At 40.0% G+C, this 17,056-nt stretch overlaps 1 protein-coding gene across 1 annotated transcript; it reads right to left on the reverse strand.

Annotated features, from left to right (window-relative positions):
* Positions 1-78: 78 nt before the first annotated feature.
* nudt4a (nudix (nucleoside diphosphate linked moiety X)-type motif 4a) lies at positions 79-16,888 on the reverse strand. Its single transcript, XM_080475009.1, has 5 exons — positions 16,436-16,888; positions 11,239-11,349; positions 6,787-6,831; positions 6,463-6,550; positions 79-1,577 (listed from the first exon to the last, which is right to left on the reverse strand). Exons 1-5 carry the CDS (start codon positions 16,532-16,534, stop codon positions 1,351-1,353), a joined length of 570 nt encoding a protein of 189 aa, XP_080331135.1. The 5' UTR covers positions 16,535-16,888; the 3' UTR covers positions 79-1,350.
* Positions 16,889-17,056: the final 168 nt, after the last annotated feature.

Here is a 17,056-nt window from a genome sequence, read left to right on the forward strand (position 1 = left end):
GGATGGCTGAGCTGGACGCACGGCGCAGCCACATTCAACACCACACATATGTAATGCATTCATAAAAACATGCCACTTAGCAATACACGTTTTTATTGAAATATTTCGCGTGATGGTGCACAGCAGAATACCCCAGCCTCACATGTGCACATAGAAAAAAATTTAATAAAATCTGAAATGATTCGAGCCATGTTTCCTCAAAGCACGTGACAGTTAGTGAAGTGGAACCATTTATTTAGCACTCTTTTCGTGAGATATGAGGAAATAAAACAAGACTGGCGTGATTTCCTGTCATTACTTCCTGTCTAGGATTGTGGGGGGTATTTCACAATGAAATATAAATAAATAAATTCAGTCAAATTACACCAAATACTGTACATTCAACTTAATAAACACGCATTTATCTAGACATTATCCACATCTGTAAGATTAAATAAATAAGGGACTCATAACTTCACAGCTTACACCCAAGCTGTAGTGATCGTAACCTAAATATGGTAGACTGCAAGGCACTTACACAAACAGATGAAACAAACTCCTGGATGTCTTTGCAGACATTCATAAACTGCACATCTGACACATACACATGTGATTCATTTGGGTTATTTTGTAAAAACACAATATCCAGCATACTGTTTGAGTCAGATACAGTATTATTAACTTCCGTTTTTTTAAGGCCCACATCTCAACTTCGGCAGTATCCTGTAATGTGTTCAGATTTCACCGCTATTTTATTATAGCATGGTGTATAGAAATCATCCCACATAATTAAACATCACATTGAGTACTAATAAGGTGATAATTACAGACGAAGCACTGTTGCTGCATAAAAGTTTCTGGCGACTTTCTTTTGGACTCAACCTAGCATGTCCACAATTTCATCCTCACCAAAAAAATGTAAGTTGTAATGCGCGATTCACATGATGAACATTATTTAGCACAGAGTCACTTTGGGAATAGGGCTTCCAATAGGAGCAAACACTTTCCAGTAACTGCCTCCAGAAAACCACCAACACGCTGTGACCATCACCAGAGAAATATTCAGCATGTAAGACTAAAAAGAAGCTTTATTGCATTAGCACCACACCGAGGGGGAAAAAAAACAACATCTAAACCAAATGTTTTAAAGCAGACATAATTGTACTATGAGCTGGTGATGGATGTTTAAAAAAATACATACAAAATCTTAAATACATTTTTGAAAACGTTTTGACACTCTTCGGAGCCACTTCAAATGTCTTTCCAATCAAATCAAAGTTTATACAGAACATATGAAGAAGCCGTTTCAGTGAAGTAAGTAACCCTTCTCATTCCAAAGGGCCATCACAGTCCTCTCAGAAGGATTGACTCCTATCTGTTGACCAGATCGGAACCCTGCATGGAGCAAACCACATAATGCGGCGTGTTGTTGACTGTCACCGGAGAGCTCGGGGTGTTGCCATTGGTTGGACTGCATGCTGGTCCACAGATGGGATTACAGATGTCTTTGAGTCCCCGGAGGTACTCTGCGTGGACAGGCTTGTGGCTCTGCAGCACCCCGATGGCTTCGTCAACCTTGAACCACTTCCGTTTTCGCCCTTTGAAGAGATTAAAGAGAGGATGAAAGAAATCCGTTTTTATACGACTTGTTATGATATACTGTATGACCAATTGTCCAACTCTCCACCAATGTCTTTTCTTGTGAAGGAAAATTAAGGCATATGTGTTCCTTAAATATATTTAAATCTATCCAGAGAAATAGCAAATATTATAAACAAAAATAAGAACATTTGTGTCTGATGAATAGTTTTTAAAAAAAAGATTTTTTTGTGCCTGTTTACCCCAGAGTGGGCCAGAATCACATTGGCCGATTTGTGATAAATGTTGGTTAAAAAAACAACAACAAAAAAAGATGGCATCCCAAAGCAGAGTGTGAGCCAGTTGGTAATCACCATGATGGGATGCCAAGCCTGTGTTTGGTTCCTATACACACTCCTGGGACTCCTTTTTGTTAAATAAATAAATGGTTGAATTGCCAAGACGTCTTGTTTCTCGGACGTCAATCATCAAATCCACAAAACAAAACAAACAAGAATCAACAACACAGAAAAGCTGTTTCTGCATTGGCAAACTGTTAGCAACGTACATACTCTGCTGCTCATTTCACAAACGGCAAACAATTGGTACCATTTTAAAGGGACAATATACAGGCTTTCCAGATTGTGGATTTCTTGCTAATAAGATTTTTATGACAAATATATTCTAGAAATGATAAAAATATATATTGTACTTAGTTTATAATAATAGAAACCCCGCTGCTCTAGCCTGAGCCGTACCTAACTGATATCACCAAATATTGTACCAACATACCATCCAGTTTGAGGGGTACACATGTTCAGCTCATCAGCATGTAGACATGACATGAGGAAGAAAGGTTTAGGTTACTTTGAACATGGCATGGTTGCTGGGGCCAGACAGGCTGGTCTGAATATCTCAGAAGCTGCTGATCGAATGACATTTTCACACAGAACTGTTCCTTGGATTTACAAAGAAATGTAGAATATCCAGTGAGTTTCAGTTCCCTGGGCCAGAATGCATTGTTCAGGTCAGAGGTCAGAGAATGGACAGACTGGTTTGGAATCACAGTAACTTAAATAACAACCGCACGGTGGGGCAGTGGTTAGCGCTCTTGCCTCACGGCGAGAATGTTGTGGGTTCAAATATGGCCCGGGGCCTTTGTGTGTGGAGTTTGCGTGTTCTCCCTGTGTGTGTGTGTGTGTGTGTGTGTGTGTGTGTGTGTGTGTGTGTGTGTGTGTGTGTGTGTGTGTGTGTGTGTGTGTTCCGGTTTCCTCCCACAGTCCCCCCCAAAAAAAGCACTGCTCTGTGTGGCTGCTACCGATGGGTATAATAAAAACCTAAAGCCGATGCATAAAACCATCTCTCACCGCACAACACATTAAAGCTACTTAAGCTTTACACCAGTAAAACATCACTACTTGGTTCACTTTTAACAGCTGGAAACAGAAGCGGCAATATAGACGATCATAAAAAAACTAAATTCTCTCAATTTCTTCCTCGGGCAGATGGTAGGCTCAGAATATCGCAAAAACAACATGAAAGCATGGATCCATCCTGCTTAGTATCGGAGATTCAGATTCTGTTGGAGTAATGGTGTGTGGGATATTTCTTTCACTTACTTTGGGTATTGCTTAAAAGGCCTAAACCTGAGTACTGTTGCTGGCATTGTCCTTCACTTTATGACCGCCACCCCCACCAACAGCATGATAATCATTTGCCGCAGGATTACACGCCACGTTTCAAAGATCAATCCAATACAGTCGCCTGATCTAAATCCAATAAAACACACTTGATACATGGTGGAACAGGATATTTGCGTCATGGATGTGCACCATACAAATCTGCAGCAACTCCTAATGGCCATCATGTCAAATTAACCAAAATATCTGACGAGTGTTTCCAGCACCTTAATGAATCTATGCCACAAAGAAATAAGGCAAATGTGAAGGCGAAAAGGTGTCCAACCCTGTAGTAGCAGGCTGTACCTAATAAAGTATAAAATAGATAATATTATCAAAAATAAGTCGAGCTATGCTGTGTTATTTTCATTGCATTTTTTGATGGAACTGAATGACAAAATTACACTAAATGCAGTGAAACTATATAATTTTATTTAAAACAGACTGTTGTCCTAACATCCATTTCTCTTGTCGTCTAGATAGGGTTAATATAAAGGTAGGTAAATATTCGGAGGACAACCAGAGCTATGTTGAATTAAAAAGAAATGTACTCAGTCACATTAGAGCTTAACTTTTGTATTATGGTGGACGACGACAACTATGACTAACTAAAAACATAAAGTTCCGTCAATGCATATTTTTTTGTTGTTTTTTCTTACTATTTCAGGGGTGCCAAACACAGTGTGGTTTGGCTTGTAGTAAACCAAAGATTTAAGAATTTAAAAAATTTAGCAGGAGTTGAAGTTATGTTTGTTTGCAGTTGTTTGTAGGAGGCGTTCCATGAGTTTTTCTTTTCTTTTGAAAGAATATCAGCAGGATTCATAGTCTCTGGACACAAACTGTGTCATGCAAGAATGCATATTCTCATTTGTCCAGGTCGGAGGCATCTCAAAGCAAATTGAATGAGGTCAGCTGGACGTGGATATCATAGAACACATTTCACTTCTTTTCCTTGTCGCCTCATGATTTCATGCTGTTCTGTTTCGTGATGTTACAGAACCCCAAATAAATAAATAAATCTATCCAGTAAATGGTCATCAGGAAGTTATTTATACTCCATCCATATATTCCACCCCCTTCCTTCCAGTTTGTTTCAGCTGAACTAACTTGGTATAAGGTCTTTGATAATCAGCCGATGGTGTGAAGGAGAGGATACGCCCACTTAACGCTGGCACCCTGAATGACACGACCAGCAGCTTTTCAGTAGATAGCAAGTGTAAATGAGCCCAGTCGCCGCCCAAACTCTTTCCGCTCAGTCACTGCACTTGTGCAGGCCAAGAGAGGACACATAAGGAGGGGGCTGTGCAGAGTGGTGATAACTGGAAAACAACTGGGCACAGCAAACATTCCTCCCCCTTGCGAACAGGCCGAACGCTATTTCTGTGGCTGAAGGGAATATATGATCACAAGTCCATTTTCCATACCAATTAATAATAGTTTATGAGCTACACAAACCCAGAAGAAGCAAAAGGTTGAAACGTATTTAATCAAGTGAAACAGATTACAAGAAGAGTTATATTGAAAGTTTGGGGCTACAAGTTATCGATAGTATCAAACAGTGAAGATTCACAAATGAAATCTCTGCACCTTCTGTTTGTAAAAGCAAAGTCAATGAAATGAGACAAAACGCCATTAAATCTCTTTCCACAGCTGTTTATTTAATCACCAATAAAATGGCCAGTTGAGTTTCCAAGTGGAATCAAATTCTCTTTAAAAGAAATTTCTGACAGTATTTTAGGATGGCAGGTTGAGTGCACCGACTTCATGTATGTATGTCTCAGTTTCTCTGTTTACAAAGTGAAGATTGGAGACCAAACAGTCTCGCTGGGAGGTTTCCACTTATATTTTGTCACTCGTAACTGGGGTAAGAGGGTAGGTAATGGCTTGGCTGTATCTTGATCATGAACACTGCCTCGGTTTTATGCTATGATAGAAAAATTCTATACACAATATTTTGGAATCAAATCATATAACCAGACCTTTATTATCCAAAAGATAACCTTTTTAAATTGAGCCAATAAAAAGCCCAAAATATCATCAATCATCTAGAAATGTTCTGTGGCTAAAAAAAAACCCACTGTGACCCACTAGTTGAGAATCACTGGCTTTGAGTATTTCAGTGGTATAGAGTTGTGTTAAACACTGTTTATTTCAACAGTCCAGGTTGAGGACGAAGTTTGGAAAAGCCTTTTACGTTCAAGTTCCAACATGTTAGATGAGATCAGATGGGTAAGTTTTCTATTTGGTTTCAAAGATTACCTAAAGATATACTCTAATAATCATGCTACTATAAGTCGGTAACATAAAGGTGAGTCTGAATATGAGACCAGTTATATTGTCACAACTACCATTAACATATTTTACAAAAGATTTACTCCCTTGACTTTTTTTTTTAAACATAAGTCCTTTATTTTTATTTAGTTATTTATATTTAGCTGTTGCATATTTTCCTTAGAAGTTATATGAATAAATATCAAAACAGAAATCTTTAGTTATTCCCAATAAATGACTATTTCTTTCAGAAAACATAAAAGGTACAGGAAAACACCCACAACGACAATAAAGAGGAAGATTGCAAGCTCACGCTGCAATTCTTTTAAACGGCTTTGGACTGTTGGCACTCAACACATCAGTGAGACTGCATACACAGGGTGTGTGTCAGTGAGAAATCCTGGGTGTAAACAGACACAGTGTCAATTAAATCTCAAAATCTTTGTATATTTATCACGGCGCGGTAGGTTAAGGGGCCTAAATTACACGCTCAAATGTTGTTACTACGCAAATCATTCTGTGAGACAGAGAAAAAAAAACCCAGAGGCTCTTCAAAATATGTGAGGTAGAAAAATAAAGGGGTATTGTTACATTAAAGACGGACTATAAAATATTTTTGGGAGTGACTTCGCAACACAAACACAAGAGATTTCAGAGGACAATATGGTCCAGTTTTACAGAGAGTATACTTAATTTTTCCAACCCAAAAAAAAATACTATGTGTTTTACTTACAAAAAGAACACAACAAGCTTGATTAGTTGAGCAAAGAAATCCATCCGTCTTAAAACTGGATGTGGGATCATGTGTGATCGTCACCGACAGCCAACTGCACAATGTGACACTGACACTGAGTTGGGTGATACACGCTGAACATCATGATGATAACTCGAGTCAGTGTTCATGTAAACATGACAATCTGAAAGAATTAAAGAGAACGTGAGCAATGAGACGTACCGATGTTGACAGAGTCCTCCCAGTCTTCCAGCGTCTCTGTCACTATGAGGGTATAAACATAAGTCCTGTGCTTTCTGTCTTGATTGTGCTGAAAAGAAGGTGGAGGTGAAAACGAAATGAACTCATTTTTACTGACAAACACAATGAATGAAATAGTTCACATCAAATGTGATCAAGTATCTTTACAATAGATGGACAAAACGACTCAATGTTTGATGATTGACACAAACAAAGTCAAAAAACCTGATTGCTACATTAAATGAAGTATTCTAATACAATTGTATAGTATATTCTATATAGTTTTTATAAAGTTTGAAAACTTACCTCAAAAATGCCAAGTAGCCTGCCAAGCTTTCCCTTCACACCAGCCTGCAGACAGAACACATGATCAATTATCAGTAAAACTGCTATTAATAGTATGAGCCGTAGATGTAGTAGTATCTTCAAATGAAGTGCAATTCATTTTTGATGTTTTTTTTTTTTATTGCAATAGAATGTAGGGATTTGTAAATTTCTCTTTTTATCTTCAAACACTCACACAGTTAAACAACATGTCGCCTGTTGATAAGCTCAGCGTGTCTCAGTCTCGTATGAATGCGCTCTGCGTTCAGAAAACCCCCGTACCAGCTCTGCATTGCCACGTGCCCGAGAAAGCACGGCGCAGACGACCAGGTAGACCTAAACATAGCGGGAATGATTAAATGACCACACAGAGCAGCTCAGCCGCAGTGCAGAGCACGAGTTCGGTTCCATTTCTGCTTATGCTAAGTTTATTATAGGGTCACTTCAGAAGAGGGCAGCAACTGAACTGTGAGCTGTGGAAGTATCGTCAACCCACATGCATCCTGAGACCCTAAGAAAAAAGTTGAAAATCAATTTGCACAGTAGAAATTAAAACTTGCGTTTTTTATTATTTAATAAATAACATTATCTCTTCTAGAGGGATGGCAGGGCTATGAGTCTAGAGAAGACTCTTATAGTGTTGTGTGGAACGTGTTAAGATGCAGATTTTTAGGGTCCGAGTCCGAGCAGAGCAGGGCGAGACCTTGCATATGGATATACTGTATTAACCTTAAATGTGGTATTGTGACTCTAAAATATGTTCATGATGATGATGATGATTCATTCGTCAAAGCGCGTGTCCATGCCGGCCCTCTGAACTTTGACGTGTCGGGTCCAACAAGCTACACAGGTCCTGCAGCGAGCTGCAGGCCCACACTGGTGCCCCGCTGAGAAATCTGACACAGGGTCGTTTACGTAGCAACTGTGGAAAGGACATTTTTGAATGGCTCGCATGTGGGATCCTTGTGCAGGTTATGTTGCAAAATACACTCCGAGCACTTCCTGCTCATTTTGTTTGGTCCAAAGATAAAAATGTCTGTGTGAAAATGCATGTCCAGTTTATGACAAGAGTCAGCAGTCGAGACCAGATCTGATTCATGTGATCTGGCTCTGCTCATACCTTCATAAATTCAGGTCGAAACTTTTCAAGAATTCCTCCAAAGTAATTGTGCTGAACCATTGCCCAAACGTTTGGAGTGTTTTATTTGGAGTTGCCTTTTTTTTGCCTTCTTGGCAACTAATATGAAAACAGTTCATAACACTTCTATCACATAACCACAGGATTAAAATGTTTATTTTCTTAAAGTTCAAAAATATGGCTTCCTCGACCACAGTGTTTTTGAAAATGGGGGGTTTGTTCTTTCAGGTAGTTTAGATGGTGGACCCCACACATAACGCTGACCAAGCAAATTCTAGAAAGCACATCATAACTATTTGAACAGTTTTAAAGGCCAGAAGTAGCACACCTTTGCCATCACCACTTGTCAATATTTTTGTGTTTTAATTTGTCTGTCTGGTTCTTGTCTTTTTTTGTTGTTGTTTTTGTTTGAATTGGGCGTCTCTTGAAAAATAGAAAAGGTTGCAGTCCTCTCAGAAGAACCAGAGGAACTTGCATTGGGACGGGGTATCTGGGCTTCTTTCCTCTTCATACTGTCACTGCAGCCATGTAGGATAAAGGATCAATGAGACACTTCAGAACCGTTTGGTTCACAGTTTTCTTGTCTTGGAAAAAAGCTGATGATTTTTTTCCTTTTTTCTTTTTTTTTTGTGCACTTGTGAGTGCAAAGCAAACCTGGAGCAATTTCTCTATGTTTTATTTTTGTTCCAACTGAGGTTTAAACAGAGGTACTACAAAATAATCGACATCACTTAACTTACCAGGGGTCTATTGAAAAGTAGATCTGTGGCGAGCGAAGTCATGAGATCTATTACATTCTGCTCAATATTGCTCATTTGGAAGTAACAGCTTACATAGCTTCGATAAACGAGCATTCCTGTTGTGCATCATTCCGATTTTGGGATTTTTCTGCATGTAACCTGCAATAATAATTTAAAAAGATTGCTTTAGGATCTGAAGACGGTGCACTTCAGCAGATACAATGAAGCCTTGATTACTGGCTTCAATCTCTTCATCATGAATCTTTTTGGTTGAATTGAAATTGAAATAGATTGAAACATACTTGCTTTTTAGAATCAAGGATACATGGATGACAGAGTTTTCACACACGGTTTAGATTAAATATTTTTACATAAATAATCAGTAAGTGGTTCTTGAGAGATGTTAAGGTTCAATAAATTGTTATTTCAACACGCATGTGTATCAACATATTCCTCTACTCTCACACAATATTTCTATTGGTGCAGAAAGAAACTCCTATCTGACAGTGATACGCTACACTTTGGGACATTAGGTCATAAGCAGAAAGTATTTGAACACAACCACAAGGAAAAATGATGCGTGGACAATGAGAAAATGTGTATTAATTGTTTGTTTGTTGTTTTTTTTGAAAGATCTCTGGTCCTCATTGAGTGACACAGAAAAACCTCCCTGAACCTTCTGGCTTTGTTTAGCACCTCGATCCTCACCGCACAACGGATTTCAGACTTGTCCTTTCATTCAATACCAACTAGGACAAAACAGACACTTGCTACAGAAACTTGACTTATAAAGTTACCGTTGAATATTTTACCAACTGTAACGATCAAGAGTAAAAATATTCTTTGCATTGATCTCCAAGATGTATTAAAGCAATTTAGCCTCCATTTTCAATTCATCCTGAGTTTGTGAAGTCGCATTTGGCTCACCAGAGGACACTCTATAATTCAAATTTAACATGACAGATGAGTGTTGACCATTATAACCTGAATTATTAGCTTTCTGGAGCCGTAGTTCAGCGGCATGTCTATATTCAGGCACTCGACTGATCCGAGAGGGGCAGGATGTGAGTAACTGGAAACCCTTCCCAAATGTCCCCGCCATGCCTCAAAGCTGTCAACACACTGGTAGCCTCAGCAGACGTCCACAGCTCACTACGCTATAAACACTCTGGCAAACAACCAGCAGCGTCCTTCACAACAGCAGCCAACAATTACAGACAATTTCTGCATCAGTGCAAAATATTTTCCACATTATCTGTATGTGGCTTTTGAAAACAGGAGGGGAATGATTCCCAATATTCACTTTCTGTTTATGACAGTCTTTGAGTTATCAATATATATATATATAAAATAGGTACAAAATTACCTGAGTTAGGCTAGGAAGTCCAGGAATTTAATCCAGGTTTTAGTTGCAGTGTGAATTACAGTGAAAATATCTTTTACATCATGAAAGTGAACTTTGGTCACTTTAAAAGCATTTTATTGACAAATGTAGGAGTTTGTTGGAGCTTCCGACATGTCAACCAGCCTTTATAATGGTCAGGTGACCAAGTCTATCAATTGGTCAAGGTCACTTCGACATCTGGACAGGGAGAATCAAACCGGCACCCTTCCGATTGGGAGACGACCGTTCTACCGGCAGGTCACTCGAAACAAATTTCAGCAATTAAATGAGCTCACAAAAAGGAAATTACTTACCTGTGTTAGTGTGCAACAGATTTAATCTTTGGCCTATTTCACCTTTAAAGCTATCACAAGGACCGATCTCAAACGGGCCATAAATCTTTGAAAGTTGGCCTTCGGTCAAGTTTTAAGTCAGAAAATTTATTATTTTCTCGATTAAAAACACAAACCATCTAATAATCAAGCCAGACTTCATTTCTATTTAGTTTGGGATTAGTTGTAGTTTTGAAATGGAATCAGGAACCTGGATCTCAACCATTATTGATAGAACACAAATCCTCTTAAACTCAATGACCCTCGGCTGCTTGACTCCATTTGCTTTAACACTGAATCTTTATTGCTGCAAACACAAATAATGAGGCAGTTTTAAGAATGTTCAGAAGTGATTAAAAACTAAAGCTGTGCTAGGAAAGTGTTGATGCCAGAAAAACCTACTGTAATGATGTAAAAATCCTAAGATTCATGCTAATAATAATCCAAATCGTAGTAAAAATAATATAAGATAATGTTTGTTTTTCTTAAGTCTGAAGTGGTAAATCCGAGTAACTGCAAACTACAATTGATAGGAAATGCTCAGAGTGGGGAAAATGTTCAATCCTTAATGAAACATTGCAAAACAGGATTATTATATGTAGAATATCTATATATCTATATATAAAAAGTAATCAGGTTCATGCCGTTTCCAGTGACGAAGCTGTTTTGAGCGCCGCCATTTAGACTGATCAATGAGCCAAATCCTCGGTCCTCTGACCCATTAACATTAGAAGAATTGGGTCACACACCCATAGAGTTTAAATGTACCACAGAATGACAAATAAACATAAAAAAAAACTAAGAGGATAAGCAGGAGGAACCTTTATGTCTTGAGCTCACCTCCTCGTACACCTCCCTGACAGCGGCTCCACAGGGCTCCTCATCCGGCTCCATTCCTCCTCCCGGCACAATCCATTGGTCCGGATGCCGACTGCTGCTCACCAGCAGCACCTGCCAGGGACGGAGGCCTCCATCAAGCTTCTGGTCAACAAAACATCATAATGGCATGCCCGGGAGATAACTACTGTGAGAGCCTGTTAGCAGCCAACTGAGGTGCTCTTTATTCCGCTGATGCAGATTGGAAATGTCACATATCACGTCGGTCACACACTTCATTTACTCAACGCAACACGAGTGCGGTGTGAATTGTGCTTCCCTGCACGTCACTCTCCCTGCCATGTAATCAAAACACGTGAATGAGAGCAGTCGGTGTGAGGTTGTTCGAGATCCCAACACAGGAGTTCATCATGAAGTGCAGCCACCTTTAATTTTGTTTTATTATTTTATTACCATTGAAATCTTCAGATTCATGTGATCCTTTAGTGATTGACAGGCCTGTAAAACCAGATCTTAAATCCCTTTGAGACAGAGATAAAATATTAAATACTTTCTGGTTTGTATATAACCAAAGCCAAAATAACAACGGACACAATAACAGTCTCATCCACAGAATCAACATAATGTCACTTATCTATCTATCTATATACATCTACATATCCATAAACATATATGACCTCAGACACAGGCCGTTTAGTGTTTTTAGGAGCAAGCTGCCCCTCTGTTGGTGAAGTCACTTGACCTTAAATCTTATCTGGCATCGTACTGACCCACATTAGGTTCACATGTGACTTTCTGAATCCCGCCTTGAGCTAACTGGACACGTGTGGTCGACTCGTAGACAGCCCCGCTCATGGTCCCCTAAATGCCTGCATCCAACATCAGCTTTTAAGCATGCTTAACACACCAGACAAATGCAACACTCCCAGGAGAGGTTTCCCCGGTGTTAAGATGCATCTGCATTCCTGCTGAGACCCGATAGTGGAGGCATGGCAGATCTGTGAAGGGAACTAATGGGGACATCTTCACCGCTGGTCTCAGTTGCATAGGAACGACTGTGATGAGTGAAACCTCACGCTGTGTGACCCTTTGCTGTAAGTCATTCTGTAACCAATTCTGACCTAGTAAGAGGACCCCCTCCCCAGAGAGACATGTCCTTGAAATATAATTTTGACATCCAAACTGTTGAAATCACTTGCACAACTGCGGCAGTCTAAAACCACACCTCGACATCCACAAAGGAGGTCTTGTCCACTTGTTTACTGGACGATTGATATAAATGCTTAAATTGCTTGTGGACGTAAATCCTGTGTCCCTGCATTTACAAACTCTGTGAGAACCACATGACTTATTTTTAACACGGGCAACTCTGTTAATAAATGTGTGCAGTTAACAGGGAAAGTTAGAAGGTGCAGGAGAGTTCACTGTCATGTGATATCTCTCCGAGTGACCTGAATCAGCTGCAGTCACTCACGGAAACCTGCAGAATAGAAACGTCTTTACAAATCATGAACTACAGAAGAGTTCGCAGAGAACGGGGAATTACCTTCACAGCAAATAATGAAATATATGATGATAAATGAAGACAAATGAATTACCTCTGCTGCATTATGCTTCTGTACACTGATATTAAGAAGCGTCTTGCAAAGTTACAAAGAAGAATTATCATTTGAAGTGATTTTGCATCATCCCACTTTTTTTTTTCTTGAAATAAAAGCAGTATTTTACAAAATTAAAGTCATGCAAAAACTAACCAAGTCCACAGTGTACGTTGCAATGACTTGCTGTACTGAGCGGCTGAATAGACTCAGTGTTTTCCAACTGACGAAAGAATTTGCTGGAAAGAATGTTTGTTCCATTAAAACAATATAGATTGTAACACTTTGCTGCCCGTGCAAAACTCAATTTCTTTATCGAGATTTGAAATGAAGCCCTCTACATAAGCATGTGTGGGTCGTGTAACACTTAATGTAGCAAAGCGCCAACGTGTTGTTGTATGTACATCGAAGTATTCGCTGCAGAGATTGGATCCCTGTTTACTCCACTGTCTGTGCAGGTCCTGAGGACATTGGACAAACTGAGCCGAGGGGTGTCTCACTCACAACACACACACACACACACACATGCATGCGCAATTTCACACAAACAGCGTGTGAAACACGTAGGCACTTGCACGTTCACAGCTACTTGCACACAGCCAACAGGCTTTTCAAAAACCACTGGATCAGCAGTTGCTTTTCTGTATGAAAACAAAAGAGCAGAGCAGAGGAGGTTAATGACCCCAACACACACACACACACACACACACACACACACACACACACACACACACACACACACACACACACACACACACACACACACACACACACACACACACACACACACACACACACACACACAAGTTGGCGCATCGACAACAATCCACCCTAAACACTGTTGACTGACATTCATAACAAGTTAAATGAAAGGACTGGTTTATGATGAGGACTCTGGTGAACCTGTGTACACCGTCTGGCCACGGTAAAATAATCCCCTGCTCATGCTTATGGTATAATTTTCCGCTTTTGTTGAGACTATGTGTCAAAAGACAGAAGGTCAATGCAGAATGATGTTTACTGACTCGCAATCAAAATACACAGTGAGTGTATGAAGATGGTGTACAATTACAAAGTTCTTCTGCAGAATGTTTCAATCTTAAGAAACCCTAAATTAACTCTTTGTTTGCTCACATTTTGATTGTTGAAAGAAATGTATTTCATTCTTGGCAGAGTCATAGCTGAGGGGACAGTCAGAAGACATCTTTACAGTAAGTTATCAATGAGTTTTAACTTTCAATATGACTAAAATACATAAAAATACAAAATAAAAGGCAAAATATGCATAGACTTTCTGTAGGAAAACAGAAAAAGGTGAAAACCCTGAAAAACCTCCATCAGTCGCGTTCTGTCATATTTTGTATATTTTACATGACGTTAGTCCTAAATAATGTCTCTCGCTCTCTCCATGATGTCGTGGTCAACAGCAGCAGATCTCATCCCTCCAAAATGCACTGCAGAGCACCCTCCTTTCAGAAAGTCCCTCTCTGTATATATATTCGTATCTAATGTCAAGCTTGAACAATATCTTAATGTATTCACTTTTTTTAAACGTCTATATACTGTCAATTACTATTAAGCATTAGTTCTCCCCCAGAACGTAGAGAACATGTAAAATCAATTCAAAAAACACCCTCGCCACACAATTTGCACCCAGGTCTTCTTGCTGTAGGGTAACAGCACTAACCACAACACATGGTACCACACGGTATTTCTTATACTGTGCACAGTCACAATATAACACAATGAATGTTTACATGTGGAAAAACTCACACACGCTTATTGTTTGTATTCCTTTTGTTGAGACGTTAAATAGATTTCGGGGAGGTGTTTTTTTTTCCCTGTGAGCATACAATATGAAGTTATTATGTCAGTCATATTTCTGGGGACAGTTCCCGGCTCCAGCTGACATGTTGACGAACTGACCATAAAGCAGGCATGCAGACTGGACGGATAGTTTACCACATAAAGTGTGGCACATGAAATTCGGAAGCAGAGACGGAGCGGCGGAAGGATCGAAAGAAGGAAGGGAGGAAGGACACAATCAATACGGCCCATGGCAGGAGAGCCTTTCATCATCCTCCAGTGACATCAATAACAACAAAGTGACTTTCGGTTTATGTCAGCCAGTGATGTCTGTCAGCAACGTCGCAGACAGCCAGCAGAGACGCCATGAAGAAACGTAGCAGCCAGAGTGAAGAGGCCGCAAGCCCAAGGAAAGAAAATCTGTCAGGGGCCAGCAAGTGGCTGCACCTTGTTTCTATAAATTGCAGCTGATAGGTCACTTGGGTGTTTAGCACACTGTGTAACAGCCCCCGACTGCTCCTGTCACACGTGGTCCTGTGCTGGGCTGCCGTCATCAGGAGGACACTTGGGATCTAGGACAGCCCTGGCTTCACAGCATACGACTTTACAACTCATCTACTATCAAAGTCAAAGTCTTGCAAAGTGTCTCTCTTTATTTAAAACTGTGTATGCGAGTCATCACGTCTGTTTTAAGTACCAAAACAGTGTTTATCCATAGAGGTTCATTGACTGGTGACCTGTTCAGAGTTTGCTCTGACTCTTACTGAATGTCAGCAGAGAGAGGAAATATAATGTTATTGAAAAGTTGCAGGAATATTTAGAGGATTTTTCTTTTTTAATGTATCACTGTTTTGATTGTAATAATGATGGCATCCAGTAGTATGAAATATTACATTATTTCATGATAATGTAGGATTTTCATGACTTGTAATCTAGAATGATGTATACATTTGTTACAAATATTATATTGTATGTTTAATAGATTTAACTATGTGGACATTTCACAGTTTGAATCACATTATGAGAAAATGATCTTTTAAATACATTTACCAGCTTTCGTTAAGTGCAAGGACCTTGCAAACGTGCGGGTCAGGACTTCTTCCTGACTGCACACAGACCAATAAGGGCAAATATCACTATAAGATTAATCTTTGGTTTGAGGCAAGTACGTTTATAGTAAGTCTGCAGAAAAGGAACGCAAGTCTAAAGTCTATAACCTGAAGGCATGAAAACACAGGTGTGTTCCTGAAAGGCCAGCGGCTGTAGTTTATTAGAAAACCATTGCTCCAGTCATCATCAAAAAAAGTTGAATAAAAAAGAGCAAAGAGCAGCAGCTGAACTGTGTGTCTCTCCAGGCTCGTGCACACAGGAACATCAGCTTATGTCAGTACAAGTTATAAAGCAAGCCTCTCTCTCAGTGAACGCAAGATGCAATCATTTATAGTGACAGGGGGTATTTAAAGGCTTATATAGAGTGTTAGTGGCACTGGAGTTTATGCTCACGTGCAATATTAGACCTGTGAGATGCATCTGCGGCTTAAAAATATGTCATCAAATAAATTCTGGCCTGTCATTGACAGTAGTGCAGCACAGTGTGCAAAGCCTGAACACAATGCTGCCTTGAATTTAGATCAATTACGAGTTATCTATAAATTACGCATCTTGCAGTAGGTTAAACATTTGGCTCCACAGATCATCATGAGACAGTAGATGAATGTGACAATGAAGGTCTTCTACCACTGGCAGACAGAGACAGACGCACTATTTTTTTTTTATATATACATCTACATATATACCTCGTCCTCCGTCTCATTCCTGAAACAAACGCACGCCGCTCGTCTCTTGAACCCTTCGCCGTCGTACGTCCTGGTCTGGTTGGGCTTAAACTTCATCATATATGATCCAACTCGTCGAGCTCCAGGAGAAAAATAGAAAATAAAAATAAAAGCGGCAAAAAGACTGGGATAAAGTGAGAGAAAGCAGCAGCAGCAGGAGCAGCAGCGGCAGCAGCCTGGCTTCTTCAGAGAGCCCTTTCATTCATTTCTGCACTGAGTGACACTGTGGCTCCGCTCACTGCGCTCCGGAAGCGGCAAACTCGCATTATGTTTCTGGCTGTTTGTTTACATGACAGCGGAGTTTGACGCTCTGAAAATGGAAGTTTTTGAAAGCCGCCTCCACATTGAAATGTTTCCGAAACGCCCCCCTCCCCTACTGTCTCCGCGTGGCTTCTCTGATACCCCTCAGGACGCGAGCATGCGCACTCCGGACACGGTCAATGGCTCTCTGCGCACTGCAGGTTGCCAGATTGGGAAGAATTCCTCTGATCTGGGCCTGAACTATCACGACAAGCTTCTGTTGAATGGTAAAAAGGTCAAAACTGCTGTGTCCTGAAATGAGAGTGTGTACTCTACTGGACA

This window comes from Lipophrys pholis, assembly GCF_963383615.2.
Source record: "Lipophrys pholis genome assembly, chromosome: 11".
NCBI lineage: Eukaryota > Metazoa > Chordata > Actinopteri > Blenniiformes > Blenniidae > Lipophrys > Lipophrys pholis.

Bases quoted from the DNA above. Each gene is read 5' to 3' on its own strand.
- nudt4a (XM_080475009.1), bottom strand. From the start codon at position 16,534: ATGATGAAGTTTAAGCCCAACCAGACCAGGACGTACGACGGCGAAGGG. The intron at 11,350-16,435 runs GTATATATGTAG...CGTCCCTGGCAG, and splicing joins GGAATGAGACGGAGGACGAG to GTGCTGCTGGTGAGCAGCAG. The intron at 6,832-11,238 runs GTGAGCTCAAGA...TTCTGTCTGCAG, and splicing joins TCAGGGAGGTGTACGAGGAG to GCTGGTGTGAAGGGAAAGCT.